Source organism: Eriocheir sinensis, unplaced genomic scaffold (genome assembly GCF_024679095.1).
Source record: "Eriocheir sinensis breed Jianghai 21 unplaced genomic scaffold, ASM2467909v1 Scaffold290, whole genome shotgun sequence".
NCBI classification, from domain to species: Eukaryota; Metazoa; Arthropoda; class Malacostraca; order Decapoda; family Varunidae; genus Eriocheir; species Eriocheir sinensis.
Window position 1 is genome coordinate 321,502 of NW_026111599.1, and position 18,121 is coordinate 339,622.

Consider the following 18,121-nt stretch of genomic DNA (forward strand, 5'->3'; position numbering starts at 1 on the left):
GGAAGACCACTTGCGCCCTCCTACCATACAAATAGTCCCTGATCCAGCTTAAGAGTCTTCCACGGACACCCTGCAGAGTGAGTTCCTCCATTATGACATCCTTGTTGGCCCTATCAAAGGCCCCTTTTAAGTCCACAAAAGCGCGACAATTCACGTCTGGATTACTAAGGCACTTAAGAAAACAGTCACTTGTGGAACGGCCCTTCATAAACCCATGTAAGTTCGGGAGAGCCGGTCCCCAGCTTATAGAAGTCTGTTCAAGATCACCCGCTCTAACAGTTTACACACAGCTCGTCAAGGAGATAGGGCGAAAGGTGCCATCACCCTTGGGGATGGGAACGATCAATGCAGCTTTCCACGGAGGGGGGAGGCAACCTGCGGCAAACGACATGTTGAACAGGTCAAGCAGGGGGTTGTCGCCTTGCACAACGAGTAAGGCATTAAGAATGTCGTAAGTCAACCCGTCGTGGCCCGGGGCTGTCGACTTGCCATGTTTGACGGCAAGAAGGAGTTCATCGTGGGTAATGGGGACACATGTGTCATCCAGAAGTGTGACGTGGTGCTGAACGAGGGCCATCCGCCGCTCCCTGTGGCGGGCAAGTTCGGCCTGGTGTTGTGCAGGGAGACCAACAAGGGAGGAGGCCCTCTGCCACTGGCACATCAGGTCCTGGGCCCGGCCCGCAGGGTCAGGGTCACTCACCAGCCGTTTGGTCCTCCCTCTCACCCTGTTGACATGGTGCCAAACCTCCCGCAGGGAGCGGGTCTTGCGCACGCTGGCAAGGAAGGCGACCCAGTGTCGTGACCGGGCCTCTTGTCTGAGTTCAGTGAGGTGGCGCGCCACAGCGACCATGACATCGCGGGCAGCCCGATCGGCGGGGTCCTGCTGCCAGCGCCGCTGGTACGAGGCAAGGGTCCGCTGACAGTTGGAGACAGCCGGGTCCGAGGCGTAGGTCTGCAGGCGGCGCTTGGCGGGCCTTGGAGGGGCCATGCCAGCTGCAACAAAACTCTCGACGGTGTCCAGCAGGCCGTGGTACAGCGAGGCGGCGTCGGTAAAGGATCCCTTCACAGTATGGTACCACGCCCCGACTTCGGCAACGAGGCGCGGCATCCGGGCAGCAGGGACAGCCAACCGCTTCCGGGACACAGCAGGGGCAGGCTGGATCGGGATGGTCGTCTCCAGGGCAAAGTGGTCACTCAGCAAACACCTGGAAATAAGGGTCTGGGCAGTAAAAGCTGGCATGTTAAAAGAGTGACATAGTCTAACCTGCCCCCTGAACATGTGTGGGCACATTATCCCCGTGAGGACAGCCGTCTCAGGCATCAAGGAAGGCCTTCCAGCGGTCACAATTGTCATTATTGGTGCGGTGACTAGAATGATTTCGGTGGCGTGAGTTAAGATCCCACACAAGAACAGTCGGCTGCTCATGAACATAATCAGGAAAGTTAGCAAGATTTAAAGACCCCGCATGTACATACGTGTTATCTAAAAATAGGGTTTCACCCATATGGAGTAAAGAAACAGTGATATATTCAATGCCCTCATTAATACCCATGTCCTCAAAACTATCGCCGTCCCCTGTCTGACATACGTAGCCATCCCGGGTACGGTACTGCCTGCTGCGCCATCTAAGACATATAAATCATACCCCCTCAGGTCCGACACCCGTGGCCCAACCTCCTGAAGAGCAACGATATCTGGCCTATGAGTGATGACATAGGAGTGAAGGTCAGTGAAGCGGGCATGTAGCCCGTTGACATTCCAAGTTAAGAGGCGGACACACTCACTGGTCAGGAGGGGGTGGTTGCCGGTCAAGGAGTGGGGTGATCCGATGATGGAGCTCAGCCACCTGCTGAGTCAGGGAAGCAAACTGCGCCAGCAGCACCTGGAGTGTGGCCTCCCACTGCAGTGGAGGATCAGCAGGTGAAGGTGAAGGACCCGTCTGGCCATGGCGAGGTTCGGCCGTTCCCTCGGCAGCTGCAGTCACCACAGCCGGTGGGGTTGCAGGGGTGTTCTGCATCTGGCCCGCAGGGGGAACCACACTGGCCCCACTATCGGCGTCCATGGCCTCACCAGCAGACGGCAGGGCAGGGCACGGGGCCGGGGCTGAAGCTGGAGCAGGGGCCGGGATGGAGGAGAGCTCACGCACAGGCGGGGGCGTGGAGACTCGCTGCTCCAAGGCCGCCACCCTGGAGATCGTTGCAGCCAGCGTCTCCTGCAGCTGGGTGACTGCAGCGAGGATTTGATGGAGGACAGGGGTCGACCCATCGACAGCGGGGGGACTGGCAGCCGGCACAGGGGGGACGGTAGGCTGTGGCTGGGGTGCCGGAGCAGGAGCCTGGCGAGGCACAGGGGTGGCAGTGGGTGAGGCTGGGGCAGCAGGGGCGGACGAGCCCGGCAGGGGCGGAAACTCGGACGTTGTGGGAGCCCCCCGGGCCCAGGCCGAGGACTGAGGGAGAGGAGCAGGGTGGAACACAACCCTAGGGCGGCCTTGCTGAGGATGGTGGTCAGGCGCCGCGACCCGAGATGGTTTAGGCTTCATCGGGCAGGAGTGGTAGTGGGCGTTATGCTCACCACCACAGTTGCAGCACTTACGGGGGACGGGTGTGCCCGCCTGGATCTTCTGGAGGCACAGAGCTGATTTGTGCGTGCCCGCACAATACCGGCACCGAGGGGCCGATCTGCAGCGCCACTCCTGATGGCCCCACCGGCAACAGTGGCGACAGATGTCGGGCTCCGCCGTGTAGGGCTCCACAGCCTTACGACCCACCCCGAGGAGGTGCACCTCTGTCGGGACGTGGCCAACCACTGCTCCAAGAAGCTGCGGGCGAGGGGCCGTGCCCGCATACCTGCGCTTTATCCACAGAAAGTTGTCTGGGGTCTCAATGAGGTTGGCATTCATGTAGAGCGGCACATTGTGGATGATGACAGTGTGCTGCCGCTCCGCTGCATTTTCGACCAAAACTACGTCGAGGAACCCCTCAGTGAGGAGCCGCTTGTAGAAGGCGACGTCGTCCCTGACCGTGAGATAAGGTCGGAGCCTACCCTCCTTGAAGAGCGGCTCCAACTCACCGTGCTGCTTCAGTAGAGATGCAAACCACGTGTATTGCTGGGCTGGTGTCAGCCCGGCCTCGGCGGGGAAGTCTAGGCGGCGGCGGGTGGGTTGGCGCGGGGCCGCGGCTGGGTGCGTGTCCTCCAGGGGCACCTCACCGTCGACCAGGACAGTTTCAGAGCTACCAGACTGCACACCCTCCATGGATGCGGCGGCAGCTTTAACAGGAGAGGCAGTGTGGGAGAGGCAGCCAGGATTATCCGGCAGGCCGCTTGCGCTGGCCACGTGGTCCTCCGAACAAAGGCGAGGGTCAAGTTCGGCAGAGTCGTACATCTCTTCAGTCTCCTCAGACCACAGGCGCCGTTCCTCAGGGGCAGGACACTGCCCGGAAGCCGCCGAGTAGGAATGTTCGTTAGCCATGTCCTCTAGACACCGTTTATTCCGTGGAAGGCAGGGCATCCACGGACGGAGCACAGGACAACGCACGTCTACACAGCACGGCCGTGTAGACGAGACTCAATTTCGAGGAAGAGATATATTCAAGTGGCGGGGCCTAAAAGAGATAATTATTAAAGGAGAATAACTACTGAGAACCATTATTAGTCTATGAATTATTTCCTTGAATGGGAAAGCAGACCGAGGTAAAAATAAATCACGTTTAACAGAGCCGATGAATCGCTTTGTTTTGGTGAGAATACCAACAGCGATAACACAAACCAGTGTGTGGAGGGACTGGGACAGCTGGCCGCGGGCACCTAGCCGCCGACCAATTCGCTGCGGCAAACTGGCCGCGGCCGACTTACCGCCGCGGACACATCTGTGATTTTGTTAATAAGACACCAATCTTTTGATGACCGACTCAGGTCGGGTTCATAAGATACGACTCTCTTAAATTTTATTCATTATGCTATTTGGTAACCCTAATAGGACCCATTAACTTATTCGTTAACGCACATTTTTTTTGTTTTATAAAAAAACATCGGGAGGTGACTACGATAAGTCTGTGATAGCTCTCTGATAGTTGTCATAGAAACGACTGCGTGTTGGGGAAGGCAGGAATGAAGAAAAACAAACCCTGGGCTTGGCATTTGTTCCCATGCAATATTTGATTGAAGCATTTGAAAATCTCTTTGATGAGCTGCCAAATTAACTTGAAGTGCTTCTTGATTGGTTTGATGACAACTATGTTGGCAGAAGAAACAGAAGGGGTAATGGCAGACGTGCTCCACTTTTTCCACAGGAAATGTGGAACGTTTATAAACTCTCCTTAAATGACGAAGACAGGACAAGCAATCACGCAGAAGCTACTAATGGAAGGCTGCAAAATTAACTTGGAATACAACATCCTAGTATTTGGAAATTTATTGATGGTTTGAAAAAGTCCAACGTGGAAGAGACATATATTCCGAGCAGCTGATCGCAGAGCAAGATCCACCTGTCAAGTTGAAGAAATACAGACAAGTAGATGAAAGAATTAAAGCAATTGTCAGTGAATTTGAGGGTAGAAATTTTGTTCAATATCTTGGGGGACTTGCCGATAATTTTTCATAGATTTTTTCAGGTGTATCTTAATTTTTCTTCTCAGTTACTTAATAAAGTAATTTTTTGAAATTTTAGAAGTTTTGCATAAGTATCTTATATTTCTTTATTCCAATAGAACAAGCCATAAAGAAATTTCAACCCTCTTGTTTTATCAAACACAATTTTACCTATCAACAAAAAAAGTTCAATATGGCGGCGAGTTGGCAGCGGCATCTAGTCTTTATAACTGCTAAATTTGGCGGCCAGTTTCCCGCGGCTAGTTAGTCTGCGGCCAGTTGTCCTAGACCCGTGCGTGGAGGGGAAAGTAAGGAAGAATATGAGCTTGGCAGAGGAGGGGGTTAGTTGCTGTGTTGTGGCAGAGAGAGAGAGAGAGAGGCAAACGGACACTATAACAAAGAAATATAAGAGCAGACGGACTGAAAAGAGACTGCCAGCCAGCCAGAGATAGGCAGGTAAAAATCAAAAAGGCAAACAAGCAGGCCAATAGAAACAGGGAAAAGATAGGACAGACAGACAGACGAAGAGCAGGCGGAAACTTATTCCTATAAGTTGTCTGAAACTTTGATACGAGTGTCCACTCCACAAAAAAAAAAAAAAATAAAAAGAGGGAGAAAAATGAGTCGTATCTCATTTGTTCCAGAAGACCGAAGAAAAAGTGAGTGATGTAGTGAGTAAAAGCTGTAGGCGATTATTGTTTTATAATTATTTCCTGTAAGTTGTGATAATTATGGTGGCGAAGAGGGTGGTGGTGGTTATGTAGATGATGCTGGTAGGAGTGATTGTGGAAGTGATGTTTGTGGTTATGAAGGTAGAAATGGTGGTGGCGGTGGTTATGGGAAGGGTGGTGGTGGTGATGATTACGGTAGTGGTGATGGTGATGGTAGCGGTAGTAGTGGTGGTGGTTGTAGTAAGGGAAATGGTGGTAGTAGTGTTAGAGGAGGTGGTGGTGGTGTCGGAGGTGTTGGCGTTGATAGGTGAGATGGGGCTGTTGGTGTTGGTAGGGAATAAGGTGGTGGTAGTAGCGATGGCAAGAACTGCACGTTGGCCTGCATAAAACATGCTTCAGTATTTGGTAAAGCAGAGACGTTGTAGGAATAGTTTTATTTTATTTTATTATTATTTGCGGTTCTGAATGGCAACGTGAAAAGCAGAGGCATAGTCTTAGTGCATGACGGACTACTACTACTACTACTACTACTTCTGTGGCAGTCACCGCTCAAATCGCGTGCTCTCTTAAGCCGGTATTTCACGGGGATGCTTTTGGTGCAGCATGCCCCATCCGTGAACAAAAGTTCACGGAGTGGACTCGTGCTCATGAACCAGAGGGGGTACTAGAACGGGTAGACTGGAGCTATTTTCTGCTGCACAGGTAGCCCGCCGCGCGTCTCACTCTACCCTGATTGGCCGGCTGGTTCAACTGCTCCTCCCACCTCAATGACGTCGCTCTCGCCTCGCCTCGCCTCTCCTCTCCGACGTGTCGTCTCGTCTCCCGCTCTCTCTCTTTCTCTCTCTCTCTCTCTCCACTTTATCGTACTACTTTGAATTTTTATATGTAGCTTCATAGATTGTTTATTTATATAGCAGTTTCTCTCTCTCTCTCTCTCTCTCTCTCTCTCTCTCTCTCTCTCTCTCTCTCTCTCTCTCTCTCTCTCTCTCTCTCTCTCTCTCACCTTTAACAAACAGCGACGGTGCACTAGTGACTGACAGCCAACACGTTGCTAACCTATTAAACAATTACTTTTCCTCGGTGTTTAATAATAACAGTCCTCCCACCACCACCAACAACACCAGTACTAATGTAAATCCCGAGCATGCATTGTCTAACTTTGAAATAAAACCCGATGAAGTCCTTAAAGCCCTCAAATCACTTAAAACAAATAAAAGTCCTGGACCTGATAATGTATATCCAACTCTGCTGAAAGAAACAAAGAGCGAAATACTCTCCTCCCTCACAACCGTATTCAATATGTCCTTGCGACAAGGCATCGTCCCTTCAGATTGGAAAAAGGCTAACGTGACACCGATTTTTAAGAAAGGAGACAAAAAAGTACCAGGTAATTACAGGCCCATTAGTCTAACTTCGGTTGTAGGTAAGCTACTTGAGGGCATAATTAGTGACAAAATTGTGAGTTACCTTGAAAGCCACTCATTAATTGGGGACTCACAACATGGCTTCCGAAACAAAAGATCCTGCCTATCAAATCTATTAACCTTTTATAACGACCTCTTCACTGTTTATGACGCAACCAAATCACTGGACGTAGTCTATCTTGATTTCCAGAAAGCGTTTGATAAAGTCCCGCATCATAAATTACTTTACAAATTAAAGCAAATAGGTATTGACGGTCAAGTAAACCAATGGATCGCGAATTGTTTTGAGCAACAGACAACAAAGAGTAGTGATTGACGGATTTAACTCAGAGTGGGCGCCGTCACTAGTGGCGTCCTTCAGGGCTCGGTTCTTGGCCCAGTGCTCTTCATTATTTACATCAACGACGTGGATGTTGGACTCAATAACCGCATTAGTAAATTTGCAGACGACACAAAGATTGGTAACTCGGTTCTCACTGACGAAGGCAGGCAAAGCCTCCAAGAGGATTTGCACAAAATTTCAGCTTGGTCGGATAGATGGGAGATGCCCTTTAACGTAGACAAGTGCCAGGTCCTTCAAGTTGGAACGAGGAATAAGAAGTTCGATTACGAAATGCGCGGCGTTAATCTCAAAAGCGTTCAATGCGTCAAGGACTTGGGGGTCAAAATCGCGTCAAACCTCAAATTCTCACAGCAATGCATCGATGCAGCAAATAAAGCGAACAGAATGTTGGGCTTCATTAAAAGAAACTTTTTATATAAGAATAAAGATGTAATACTCCCGCTCTACAACAGTTTAGTCAGACCCCACTTGGAATATGCGGTGCAGTATTGGTCTCCCCACCATGCAAAGGATATTGCTAAATTAGAAGGTGTTCAGCGTCGGGCAACGAAAATTATCCCTTCCTTGCGCAACAAATCCTACGAAGAAAGGCTTTCCACCCTTAACATGTTCTCTCTTGAGAAACGTCGCCTCCGAGGAAAACTGATCGAATGTTTTAAAATACTTAATGGTTTCACGAATGTAGACAGATCAACATTGTTTATGATCGATGACACTTTGCGCACGAGGAACAATGGCGTAAAACTCAGATGTAGACAATTAAATTCAGACTGCACCAAATTTTTCTTCACCAACGTTGTAGTGCGAGAATGGAATAAGCTTCCACCATCAGTGGTCCAGTGTAACACGATTGACTCCTTTAAAAATAAGCTCGACCGTCACTTCCTTCAACTTAATATCAACTAGAGTAGAAATGCAACGTTTTGGAGTCTTCTGATTAATGTAAAATCACTTAGGTTTAAGGACAGACCACCAAGTCTGGACCATGGGGTCTGTGTGGTCTGATTTTCTATGTAAATCTATGTAAATCTCTCTCTCTCCTTATACTACTTCGAGTAGTTATAGGTAGGGAGGGAGGGACCTTGCATATATCGTATTTATTCCTAGTTAGGTTCTGATTAAGTCTTTTGCCATCGAATGTTGTCGCTCCACAACACTACTCGTGAGCACTCGTGATTCATTCACCTTCTTCTTTGTCTTTAAAACTGTTAACTAGTACATTTAAATCTCCAGCCGTATTTGTATCAACTGAACAACTCTCAAACTCATCTAATTCATCGAGGTGAGGTGAGGGAGGGAGGGAGGGAGGAAGGGAGGAAGGGTGAGGTGTGAATTTAATGTAAATGCATTTTTGTTTTCGGTGTGCGAATAACTATACTAAAACATAATATGACTGACAAATTAATCAACATGTATTTCTACTTGAAAGTAGGTATACGGTCCGTGAAAGTCAAGGTCAAGGCCAAGACTGCTCAATGCCCATCAAACGTAGCATCCTCGTGTGATTAGTGCATGTCATGTTCGCACAGCAACTGCGCGAAAGTCACCGCCCGAAGGTATGGGTCCCGAGCAAAATCGTTCCCGTATAATACCGGCTTTACCCGGTGACTCCTCAGAAAACGTGGCGTTGCAGCACAGACTAATGTTCATTGTCGCTACCCTTATCTCCCTGTTAGCCAAATGAGAAAATAAGAAACATTACGACAAAATAAAGGGGAATGAAAAAAAGGAACACAAAAAGAGAAATAAATCAGTAAAACAGTAGGTTGTTATTTCGCTAAATACACAATTATTATTGGTAGTCTACTCTTAAAAAAAATTCTCTCTCTCTCTCTCTCTCTCTCTCTCTCTCTCTCTCTCTCTCACACACACACACACACACACACACACACACAAAGTCTAACACGTTTAAATATTGTATAAACTGAAACATGGGAGTGTTACGGGATGAGTAAAAATGTGGAAAGCTAGCCTAATAAGGTTGAAATAAAAATATTAACGTGTGTGTGTGTGTGTGTGTGTGTGTGTGTGTGTGTGTGAGAGAGAGAGAGAGAGAGAGAGAGAAAAAAACAACAGGAGTAGGCTATGAACAGTTTGTGTATACATCGATAACTTAACTATGTTATACTTAACTTATTACTGCTATATATTTTACAGCACTATAAATATAGCTATTTTAACATTGGATGATTGACGACATAAAACAAAAGTGAATGTAACAGTAGGCTATCTCGCAAAAAATAAAAAATAAATAAATAAATAAACTAATAACCTACTCCTGAAAAAAAATAGTTGTCATATTTCTGGAGTAGAGAACAATGTATACATTTACGTACCTCTCATGCAGCACAGTCTTGAGCAGAGTGGTGATGTAATAATCTAGTGGGATGACTTTTTAGGAGGACAGAAGGGACTCGACGCCAGCACACAGCTGTGGGGGGCGGGGAGGGTTAATGAAGGCTGCTTGGTACACTCAGTGTTGCAACTCCTCTTTTATCATATATATCATCATTACGTTTATAAAGACGACCACAATATTGTCCTTACCTTGGTCAGCTGTTTGTTGATGAAACCCAAAGTATTTCGTCCTTCCACTCGGGTGTCGTCGTACGCTTCCTCTCCCCTCACTTGATCTCTGGATACTGACTAGGGGTGGGCAGGTAGCCAGGCTGCCAGGTACCGGAACCAGTACCGGTACTAACGGTCCAGCTAAACGGTGCGGTACCGGTACCAGATTGCTCGGTACCGGTACCAGTTGCTCGGATTTATTTATTGGATTTATTGATAATTCTTCATGTCCGATTTTTTTTTATGTTGCTAATAAATATTGTTATTGTTATTAGACTATGATCGAGTACATCCATAATAACTATACATGCTATTTTTTTTTCGAAAAAATAAATATTCACTTCATTCAGAGAGAGAGAGAGAGAGAGAGAGAGAGAGAGAGAGAGAGAGAGAGAGATCACCACTCAGTGAGTGGATATCTTGGTGATATGGATACTCGACTACTCGATCATAGTCTAATAACAATAAAAATATTTATTAGCAACCTAAAAAAGAAAAAGAATCGGACATGAAGAATTATCCAGTAACTCCAATAAATAAATCAAATAATAAAATAATGGAAACGGAAAGCAGGACAAAATGGTGGGAACTTGGGGAGACGGTCAGCGGGGCAGTGACTCACGGCCGTATTCTCAGTGAATCTCTTCCCCCTTCCCGCGAGGAAACGAGGCTTCGTGGACCAAATGGTATGCTCAGTGACGAGGAGTGTCTTTGATGCAGCGCGCGAAGCGGCGAGCGGGAAATAAATGAACTAATTTCCTCTCTTGACGAAGAGGAGGTGAAGGCCCGCTCTTCGCTAATATCTTCGCAGATTTAATGCTTTATTACAACATTTTTCCATGTTGCTGTATTATTAATTGGGTATAAGAACAATTTAAATTTTCTAGGCCTTATATTAAAAGTCATACAATACGAGAAACATTATTTATTTCTGTTTATTCAAGACTTCACGGTTCCCATGATAATTTAAGCCAACACTGGAACGCACCTCCAAGCCAGCATGCCCCGCCCTTCAGACTCAACTATTCACAACAGTTCTCCTTTTTAAGCGTTTGTAGGGCGGGCACTTCAAACCATAAGCATGAAGAGTGCTGGGACAAATTTAAAAGTGACGGACTGACAGCTAGGCTTCGGCCTCCGGGCGAATGTTTCACAAGTCTGTATGAATATGTGGTGCTATGTGGTACTCCGTGCTGGGCTTCCCACAGCCAATCTCCAAACTCGTGTTATGCCGGACGTGTTACTTGGGTTCCGTGTCGCCGTCAGGAGACTCCGTGGGAGGGAGATATGTAAACACTTTGCACAGCTTCTGTAGTTTAATATTCTTCTTTAGTAGTACACTTCACTCGGACTCTTCACTTACCACTAGCTTACTATGACTGGGACTGGCCCTCTCTCGCCCTCTTCTCCTATATATATCCAGAACAGTACAGTCTAGAATATTACAGTATATTTCAGATCATACAAGAACATGTAGCAAAAATATATGCGAGTTGGCAACACTTCCCGCCTGGCGCCTGGCCGCGCCCCGTGGGGCGCGGACGGCTCGCCTTGCTCCCCGCCCCTGTGCTCGTTTCTCCGGGAGCCTTCTAGAGGCCTATGGTCGCCGGGGGAAGCTTCCAGCACAACACTATCCCCCCCTCTTAATTGTGATCGTCCCGATCACACACTTAACTATGTACAAACATAAGAGAATTAATCAAAAACATAATAATCGTCGCATCGCTGTGGACGCCTGCGTTGTCTCTGTCTTCTGTTCGTTGCCTCCTGCGCGTCTGTCTCCTGGTGCGCCTCGTCGTCGTCCGCTTCTTGGGGTGTCCCTGGAACATCTGCCGAAGCCGGGAGGTTATCTCCCTCGGCTGAAAGGGCCAGGAGGCCAACGTCGTCGTCGACCTCCTCTCGGTCCTGGACGTCCCTTGCGTTTTCGTCGGCTGCTGGGTGTCTGTAGTTGTTCCAGGTGTAGTTTCCCGGACCGTGGTACCTCCATAGGCGGTTGACGTGGACAACTTTCGGCTTGGTCTTTTCCGTTCTCCGGATTCGGTAAGTCACGTCGGAGAGGCGTTCTAGCACAGTTTAAGGCCTTCCCAGGGCTCTGTAACTTCGGAGACTGTCCTTTCTTCCTCTGCGGGTTGTAAAGCCAGACTCGGTCTCCTTCCTTGAAGTCAACGTGGCTTGCCCTCATATTGTAACCGCGCTTCATGGCCTCCCGGAGAACTTCACGGCACCTCGGACTTGATGGTGCACCTCTTCCAGCCGTTCCTCTAGTTGACGGGCAAAACTGGAGGCGTTCCTTGGAAGGCTTTCCCCAGGAGGCCTTCCTGTCAGTAGGTCCACCGGCAATCGCAGCTCACGTCCAAACATCAGCTTTGCCGGTGAATACCCCGTAGTCTCGTGGGCGGCAGACCTGTAGGCCATGAGAAGCGCAGGCAGCTTCTGATCCCATGAAGACTGATCATTGTTGCACTGCTTGGCCAACTCCTGGCCCAACGTCCAATTAAACCTCTCCACCATTCCATCTGACTGTGGGTGCAGAGGGGTGGTCCGGGTCTTCTTGATACCCAGAAGCTTGCAGCACTCAGCAAGGACTGTTGACTCAAAATTCCTTCCCTGGTCGGAATGGAGCTCGTTAGGCACACCGAAGCGACAGAAGAACTCCTCCACCAAAACCTTGGCGATGGTAGTGGCTTCCTGGTTAGGGATGGCGTAGGCTTCCGGCCACTTGGTGAAGTAATCCATTGTGACACAGATGTACCTATTTCCGTTCGTCGTCAGAGGCAAGGGTCCTGCTATATCCACTGCCACCCGTTCCATGGGGGCTCCAACCTGGTATAGTTGCAGTGGGGCACGGTGACGCTTCTTGGGGCCCTTCTTTGCACAGCACACCTCACACGCGTGACACCATTCTTCCACGTCCTTCCTCATGCCAACCCAGTAGAACCTTTGGCGCAGGCGACTCAGTGTCTTCTTTACCCCTAGGTGTCCGCTGGTGATGCTGTCGTGCATTTCTTTCAAGACGCCGGGACTTCACAGGTAACACCGTGGACCAGTAGTGGTCAAGACCATCATGAGAGACCCAGCGTCGCTGCAACACCCCGTCGTCTATCCGAAGAGTGTCCCACTGAGTCCAGTAATTCTTGGTGGTAGGGCTTTCTCTCGAGATTACTTCCCACCCAGGTCGCGTTGACGACTGACTCAGCCACTTCATAATTGGTCTCAGATCTCGGTCCTCCCGCTGCAGTTTTCCCAAGTCTTCCCATGGCACCTCCGCTGTCTGTTCCACTGTAGTGCGGCGGCACATATTCTGGACGCTTTCCCTCTGGAGGCAATGTTGACACTCCGATAGGCATGGGCGCCGGCTTAAGCTGTCCGCGTTACCGTGTGTTAGTCCAGATCGGTGCACAATAGTGTAGTGATGCTGCTCTAGTTTACCTATCCAGCGAGCAAGCTGGCCCTCATGGTTTTTCAGTGACTTCAGCCACCGCAATGCAGCGTGATCCGTGCGGATGGTGAAAGTTGCACCGTACAGGTAAGCATGGAAAAAGTCAAGGCTCTTGACTACTGCCAGGAGTTCTTTCCGGGTCACGCAATAGTTTTTCTCGGCTGGGGTGAGCTTCTTGCTGAAGTAGGCCACAACCCGTTCCATGTCGGCACATGCCTGAGATAGCACTCCACCAATCCCCTCATCACTGGCATCACAATCCAGTATAAAAGGCTTAGGGGTCTGGGTAGGTGAGTACGGGCGAGCTGATGAGGGCCTCCTTGAGCTTCTCAAAGGCAACCTGAGTTTCCGCTGTCCACTCAAACTTGCGCCCCTTCTTCGTCAGGAGGTGCAGTGGTGCAGCAATCGTAGCGAAGCCTTTCACAAACCTGCGGTAGTATGAGCACAACACGAGGAAGCTCCGCAGCTCCTTCACGTTGGTGGGTGTCGGCCAGTCACTTACCGCAGCCACCTTCTCAGGATCAGTGCGTACTCCAGACTCGCTCACGATGTGTCCCAAGTATTGGACCTCCTTTTGGAACAGACAGCATTTCTTCGGGCTGAGCTTAAGGTGTGCAGCTCTAAACCGGGCGAAAACCTCTGATAGCCTTTCCATCTCCTGCTCGAAGGTCTGGCCAAAGACAATCACGTCGTCGAGGTAGATAAGTGCCGTCTTCCAGTGAAGTCCCTCCAGCACCCTCTCCATCAGCCGCTCAAACGTGGCCGGCGCGTTGCACAGGCCAGAGGGCATGACCTTAAACTGCCACAGGCCTTGACCGTAGGAGAAGGCTGTTTTCTCTTTGTCCTGTTCCGCCATTTTGACTTGGTGATACCCAGACTTCATATCCAGTGTTGAAAACCACTTGGAGCCCACCAAGGCGTCGAGCGTGTCGTCGATCCGTGGGAGTGGGTATGAATCCTTGATGGTGAGATCGTTGAGGGCTCGGTATTCCACGCAGCACCTGAGGGAACCGTCCTTTTTCCTGACGAGCACAACAGCAGACGCCCACGGGCTGCTGGACCGCTCGATTAACCCTTGTTGCCGGAGATCATCCATTACCTTATCCATCTCCTTGCGACGGGCTGGTGCCATCCTTCGAGGAGCTTGCTTCACTGGGCGGTGGCTACCTGTGTCGATGTGGTGCTCTACCAGGTCCGTACACCCCAAGTCCAGGTCTCCTGTGGAAAACACATCTGCAATTCTCACGAGAAGCTCCCTGAGCTGTTCCACTTGGGGTTCCTCTAGACACTTGGAGCTCCTGTCAAACAGGTCGCGCAGGTAGTCAGGCAGCTCCTCCTGGGGCTTCGTCAGGGTTCTCCTGCAGACACAGGTTCTTGGTTTCTGGTCGATCTCTTGGCACAACCCCACCATGGTCCCTTGTTTTATTTTCTTTGGGCTGAAGGAGACATTGGCCACGACGACAGGCACTTCCGCTGCAGCAGGGTCTACCAAAGTACTGCCTACAATCACCCCGTTTTCTACCGGGCATCGACTTCCACTCTCTACCACACACAGGCTAGCCGGGGGGGCACCCGTAATTTGACAGGGTAACAGCATCTCCGACCTCGGAGGAATAATGGTGGTGCGCTTGACCGTCACTGGCAGGTCTTCCTTGTTCACAGTCGTCAGTGGCACCCTCCTTCCTCTTACAGTCAGCTGCTTAGCGCGGAAGTCCAGCTCGCACCTGTGGGAGACAAGATAATCCATACCTAGGATGCAGGGGTCATCCATGTCGGCCACGTACACAGAGAACTCTTCCTTTCCTCCGAGCTCGAACTTCACGTCCACTGGGCCTCTGAGCTCTGCGTAGTGTCCTGTGACTCCGCACAGTCGATGCGGCGTCTTAGGAAGCCGACGATGACTCACCACGTCAGGCCGCACCAATGTGCGTTCCGAGCCTGTGTCGACGACCACAGGCCACAACACTCCGTCAACCTTGCCCTCCACTTGGCAGCTTGTCATGGTGGTTCTCCTGATCACTGATATCTTCGGGGCTTGTACAGGACAGTCTGTTCGTTGCCCCGTGAACCAGTCCTTCTTAGTTTCCCAGTGGTGGTCCCTCGTTGGGGCACATTTTTCCGACACTCATTCTTCCAGTGCCCCTTTTCTCCACAGGTCCAGCACTTGGGTCCTTCCCTGGTCTTCTTCTTAGCGGCACCTTCATATTCCTTCTTCCTCTTATAGCATTCGTTCTCCTTGTGCCCAACCTTCTCGCAGTACCAGCACGTTCCTTGGAACCTGTCTGTGTCGCTGACAGCGCCCTTTCGTGCCCTAAAGCCAGAAGTCGAGTCGTCCCTGAAGCTTGACAAGCTAGACCTAACAAAGGACTCAAACTCCATGGCACGTGCCAGACCTTCCTGCATTGATGTTGGCTTATATTGGTTCACTTGTATCTACAGCTGAGGGCTGTCCAGGGCATCGATGAATTGATCACGCAAAACCGTCAGCAGGTCAGGGTGGCACCTGGGTAGGCCTTGTGCGCCATGCTCTCAAGGTCCTGAGCGAGTTCCTGAAGAGACTCGCCGCGCCTCCTGTTGCGGGTTCTGAACCTAACCCTGAAGAGCTCGTTCTGGTGCTTGGTCCCATATCGTTGCTCCAGCGCCTGTGCCAGCCCGCTGTAGCTGCCCTTTGTCGCATTGTCGAGCTGAGCAAGGACCTCCAGCGCCGCCCCTTTCAGGCTAGTGGCCAGCTGTACCGCACTCTTGGTTATCCCATCCGTTCCGAGCTGCCAACAGCTCAAACTGAGCAGTAAGCCTCCCAGGAGACCTTGCCATCAAACTCCTGAGGCTTCTTTCTAACAGGCGAACCCAGCAGACCCATGGGGCTGGCGGAACTTCTTGCGGGGATAAACTCAGGCGAAACAGGGCTCAAACTACCCCGGACTTGCGTAGGAGAAGCATCTTGGGTACAACTAGCCCCTGCAGGCACTGGCTGTCCGTTTCCAGCCAAGCAGTCTTCAAGGGCCTTCACTCTGTCACTTACTTCTAGTATTTCTTTGTGTGTCGTCTCCCGTACCACCTCCATCTCTTGTTGAAAATTTGTGTGTTCTTTCTCCACTTCTATCAGGCGTTGTCCCAAGTTCGTGGTCACATCAGTCATTTCTCTTCGCACTGATTCACTTCCATCTTGTACTGCTTTTAGCTGTAGCTGTAATCCCGTAAAGCGATCTTCTAGCTGTTCTTTGAGTTCTTGGAGTGTTCCTTCTTGTTGTTGCTGTGCTCTTGTTGTTCTTTGAGTTCTTGGAGTGCTCTTTCTTGTTTCTCCCCCTGTAGTCTCAAGGCTTCCAAAAGTTCAGTCAACATGTCGTCCCTCTGGGCAGCTTGGGAACGAGTCTCCATGGCGAAAAACAAATGCCTACACTCCTGACACCAGTGTTATGCCGGACGTGTTACTTGGGTTCCGTGTCGCCGTCAGGAGACTCCGTGGGAGGGAGATATGTAAACACTTTGCACAGCTTCTGTAGTTTAATATTCTTCTTTAGTAGTACACTTCACTCGGACTCTTCACTTACCACTAGCTTACTATGACTGGGACTGGCCCTCTCTCGCCCTCTTCTCCTATATATATCCAGAACAGTACAGTCTAGATTACAGTGTTTCTTAAAGTGTGGTCCGCGGACCCCCAGGGGTCCGTGGAATGTTCCAAGGGGTCCGCAGGATAATTTTTAATATCGATTTCAGTCAAATTTTCGGCCAAAACGTCATAAATTCCTATTTTTGTAGCACCAAATCCTGATGGAAATTATGTTAAGCAAAATATAAACATTTATTTTGAAGATAAGCCAGTAATAAATAATTCAGTTGTAATTTCAGTATATTATGACCTGCAAACACTTTCAAACTCAAGAGGAAAATTATAATAATAAAGGGTCCGCTACATGAGTAATTTTAATAAAAGGGGTCCGCTGCACAAAAAAGTTTAAGAAACACTGGTCTAGAATATTACAGTATATTTCAGATCATACAAGAACATGTAGCAAAAATATATGCGAGTTGGCAACACTTCCCGCCTGGCGCCTGGCCGCGCCCCGTGGGGCGCGGACGGCTCGCCTTGCTCGTTGCTCGTTTCTCCGGGAGCCTTCTAGAGGCCTATGGTCGCCGGGGGAAGCTTCCAGCACAACACTCGTGACGTCACCTGTGGGTGGAGCTTAGCAAAGCTCAGCAATATAGATGATACCATTTTCCACCCACTGATAGGAGCTCTAAAGCTAGTTAAAAATATATTTACAAAGAAGAAATAACGAAGGGAGAAAGAGATCTCATGGAACAGGAGGAAAATAAAGAAAATAAAAGCAGTTTATTCTAACGAGGTCTCCTAAGCTCCGCCCACAGGTAACGGGACGATATCAGAGCGAAGCAAACATAGCCACAGATTCCAACCAATTAAACCCATCAATGTAAATTTTCTGCTATATATAGTGTATGTCACTGTATCAAGCACTGCTTACATAAGTACTTGCCACACAATATTTTCCATTATAGAAATGTACCTAAAATGCATTAATGTTTCGGTTTTCAACGTTTGTTTGATTTGCAGTAGTACCAACACTACACGGAAAGATTGTTTCGAAGGGGGAAGAGAAACTAGGGTTTGAAAATATCTCTTCACGGAAACACACTCTCTAAGCGACGCTTCGACGAAGAGGGAAGAGCTTCACTGAAAATTCCGCCGTCAGCGTCTACACACAGGGCCCATACCCACAGAGTTATATACCTAGAGCGCGCGCTCACGTGTTGTGGGGTTAGCGGCGGGTGAGGCATGCTAACCTGGAGCGGCAGCCATCTTGGGGAGCCCACTTTCCCTCACTCTGTGGTGGTGGTTTTGATGGTGGTGGTGGTGATAGTGGTGGTGATGGTGGTGGTGGTGGTGAAGGTGGTGGTGATGGTGGTGGTGGTGGTGATGGTGGTGATGATGGTGGTGGTGGTGGTGGTGGTGATGATGGTGGTGGTGGTGGTGGTGATGATGGTGGTGGTGTTAGTGGTGGTGGTGATGATGGTGGTGATGATGGTGGTGATGGTGGTACGGGATAGTGGTGATGGTGGTGGTGG

The 18,121-nt window shown here is 49.7% G+C and overlaps 1 protein-coding gene across 1 annotated transcript; it reads right to left on the minus strand.

Annotated features, from left to right (window-relative positions):
* Positions 1–280: 280 nt before the first annotated feature.
* On the minus strand, positions 281–3,470 carry LOC126991501 (uncharacterized). The gene is made up of 2 exons (XM_050850255.1): positions 1,786–3,470; positions 281–1,205 (listed from the first exon to the last, which is right to left on the minus strand). The coding sequence occupies exons 1-2, from the start codon at positions 3,468–3,470 to the stop codon at positions 281–283; spliced, it is 2,610 nt and encodes an 869-aa protein (XP_050706212.1).
* Between the last annotated feature and the right edge of the window lie 14,651 nt (positions 3,471–18,121).

What these genes read in the sequence shown, in the direction of transcription:
- LOC126991501 (XM_050850255.1), bottom strand. Translation starts at nt 3,470, where the DNA reads ATGGCTAACGAACATTCCTACTCGGCGGCTTCCGGGCAGTGTCCTGCC. An exon ending in CAACCACCCCCTCCTGACCA is followed by an intron (nt 1,206 to 1,785) that starts GTGAGTGTGTCC and finishes CCTTATTTCCAG; the next exon opens with GTGTTTGCTGAGTGACCACT.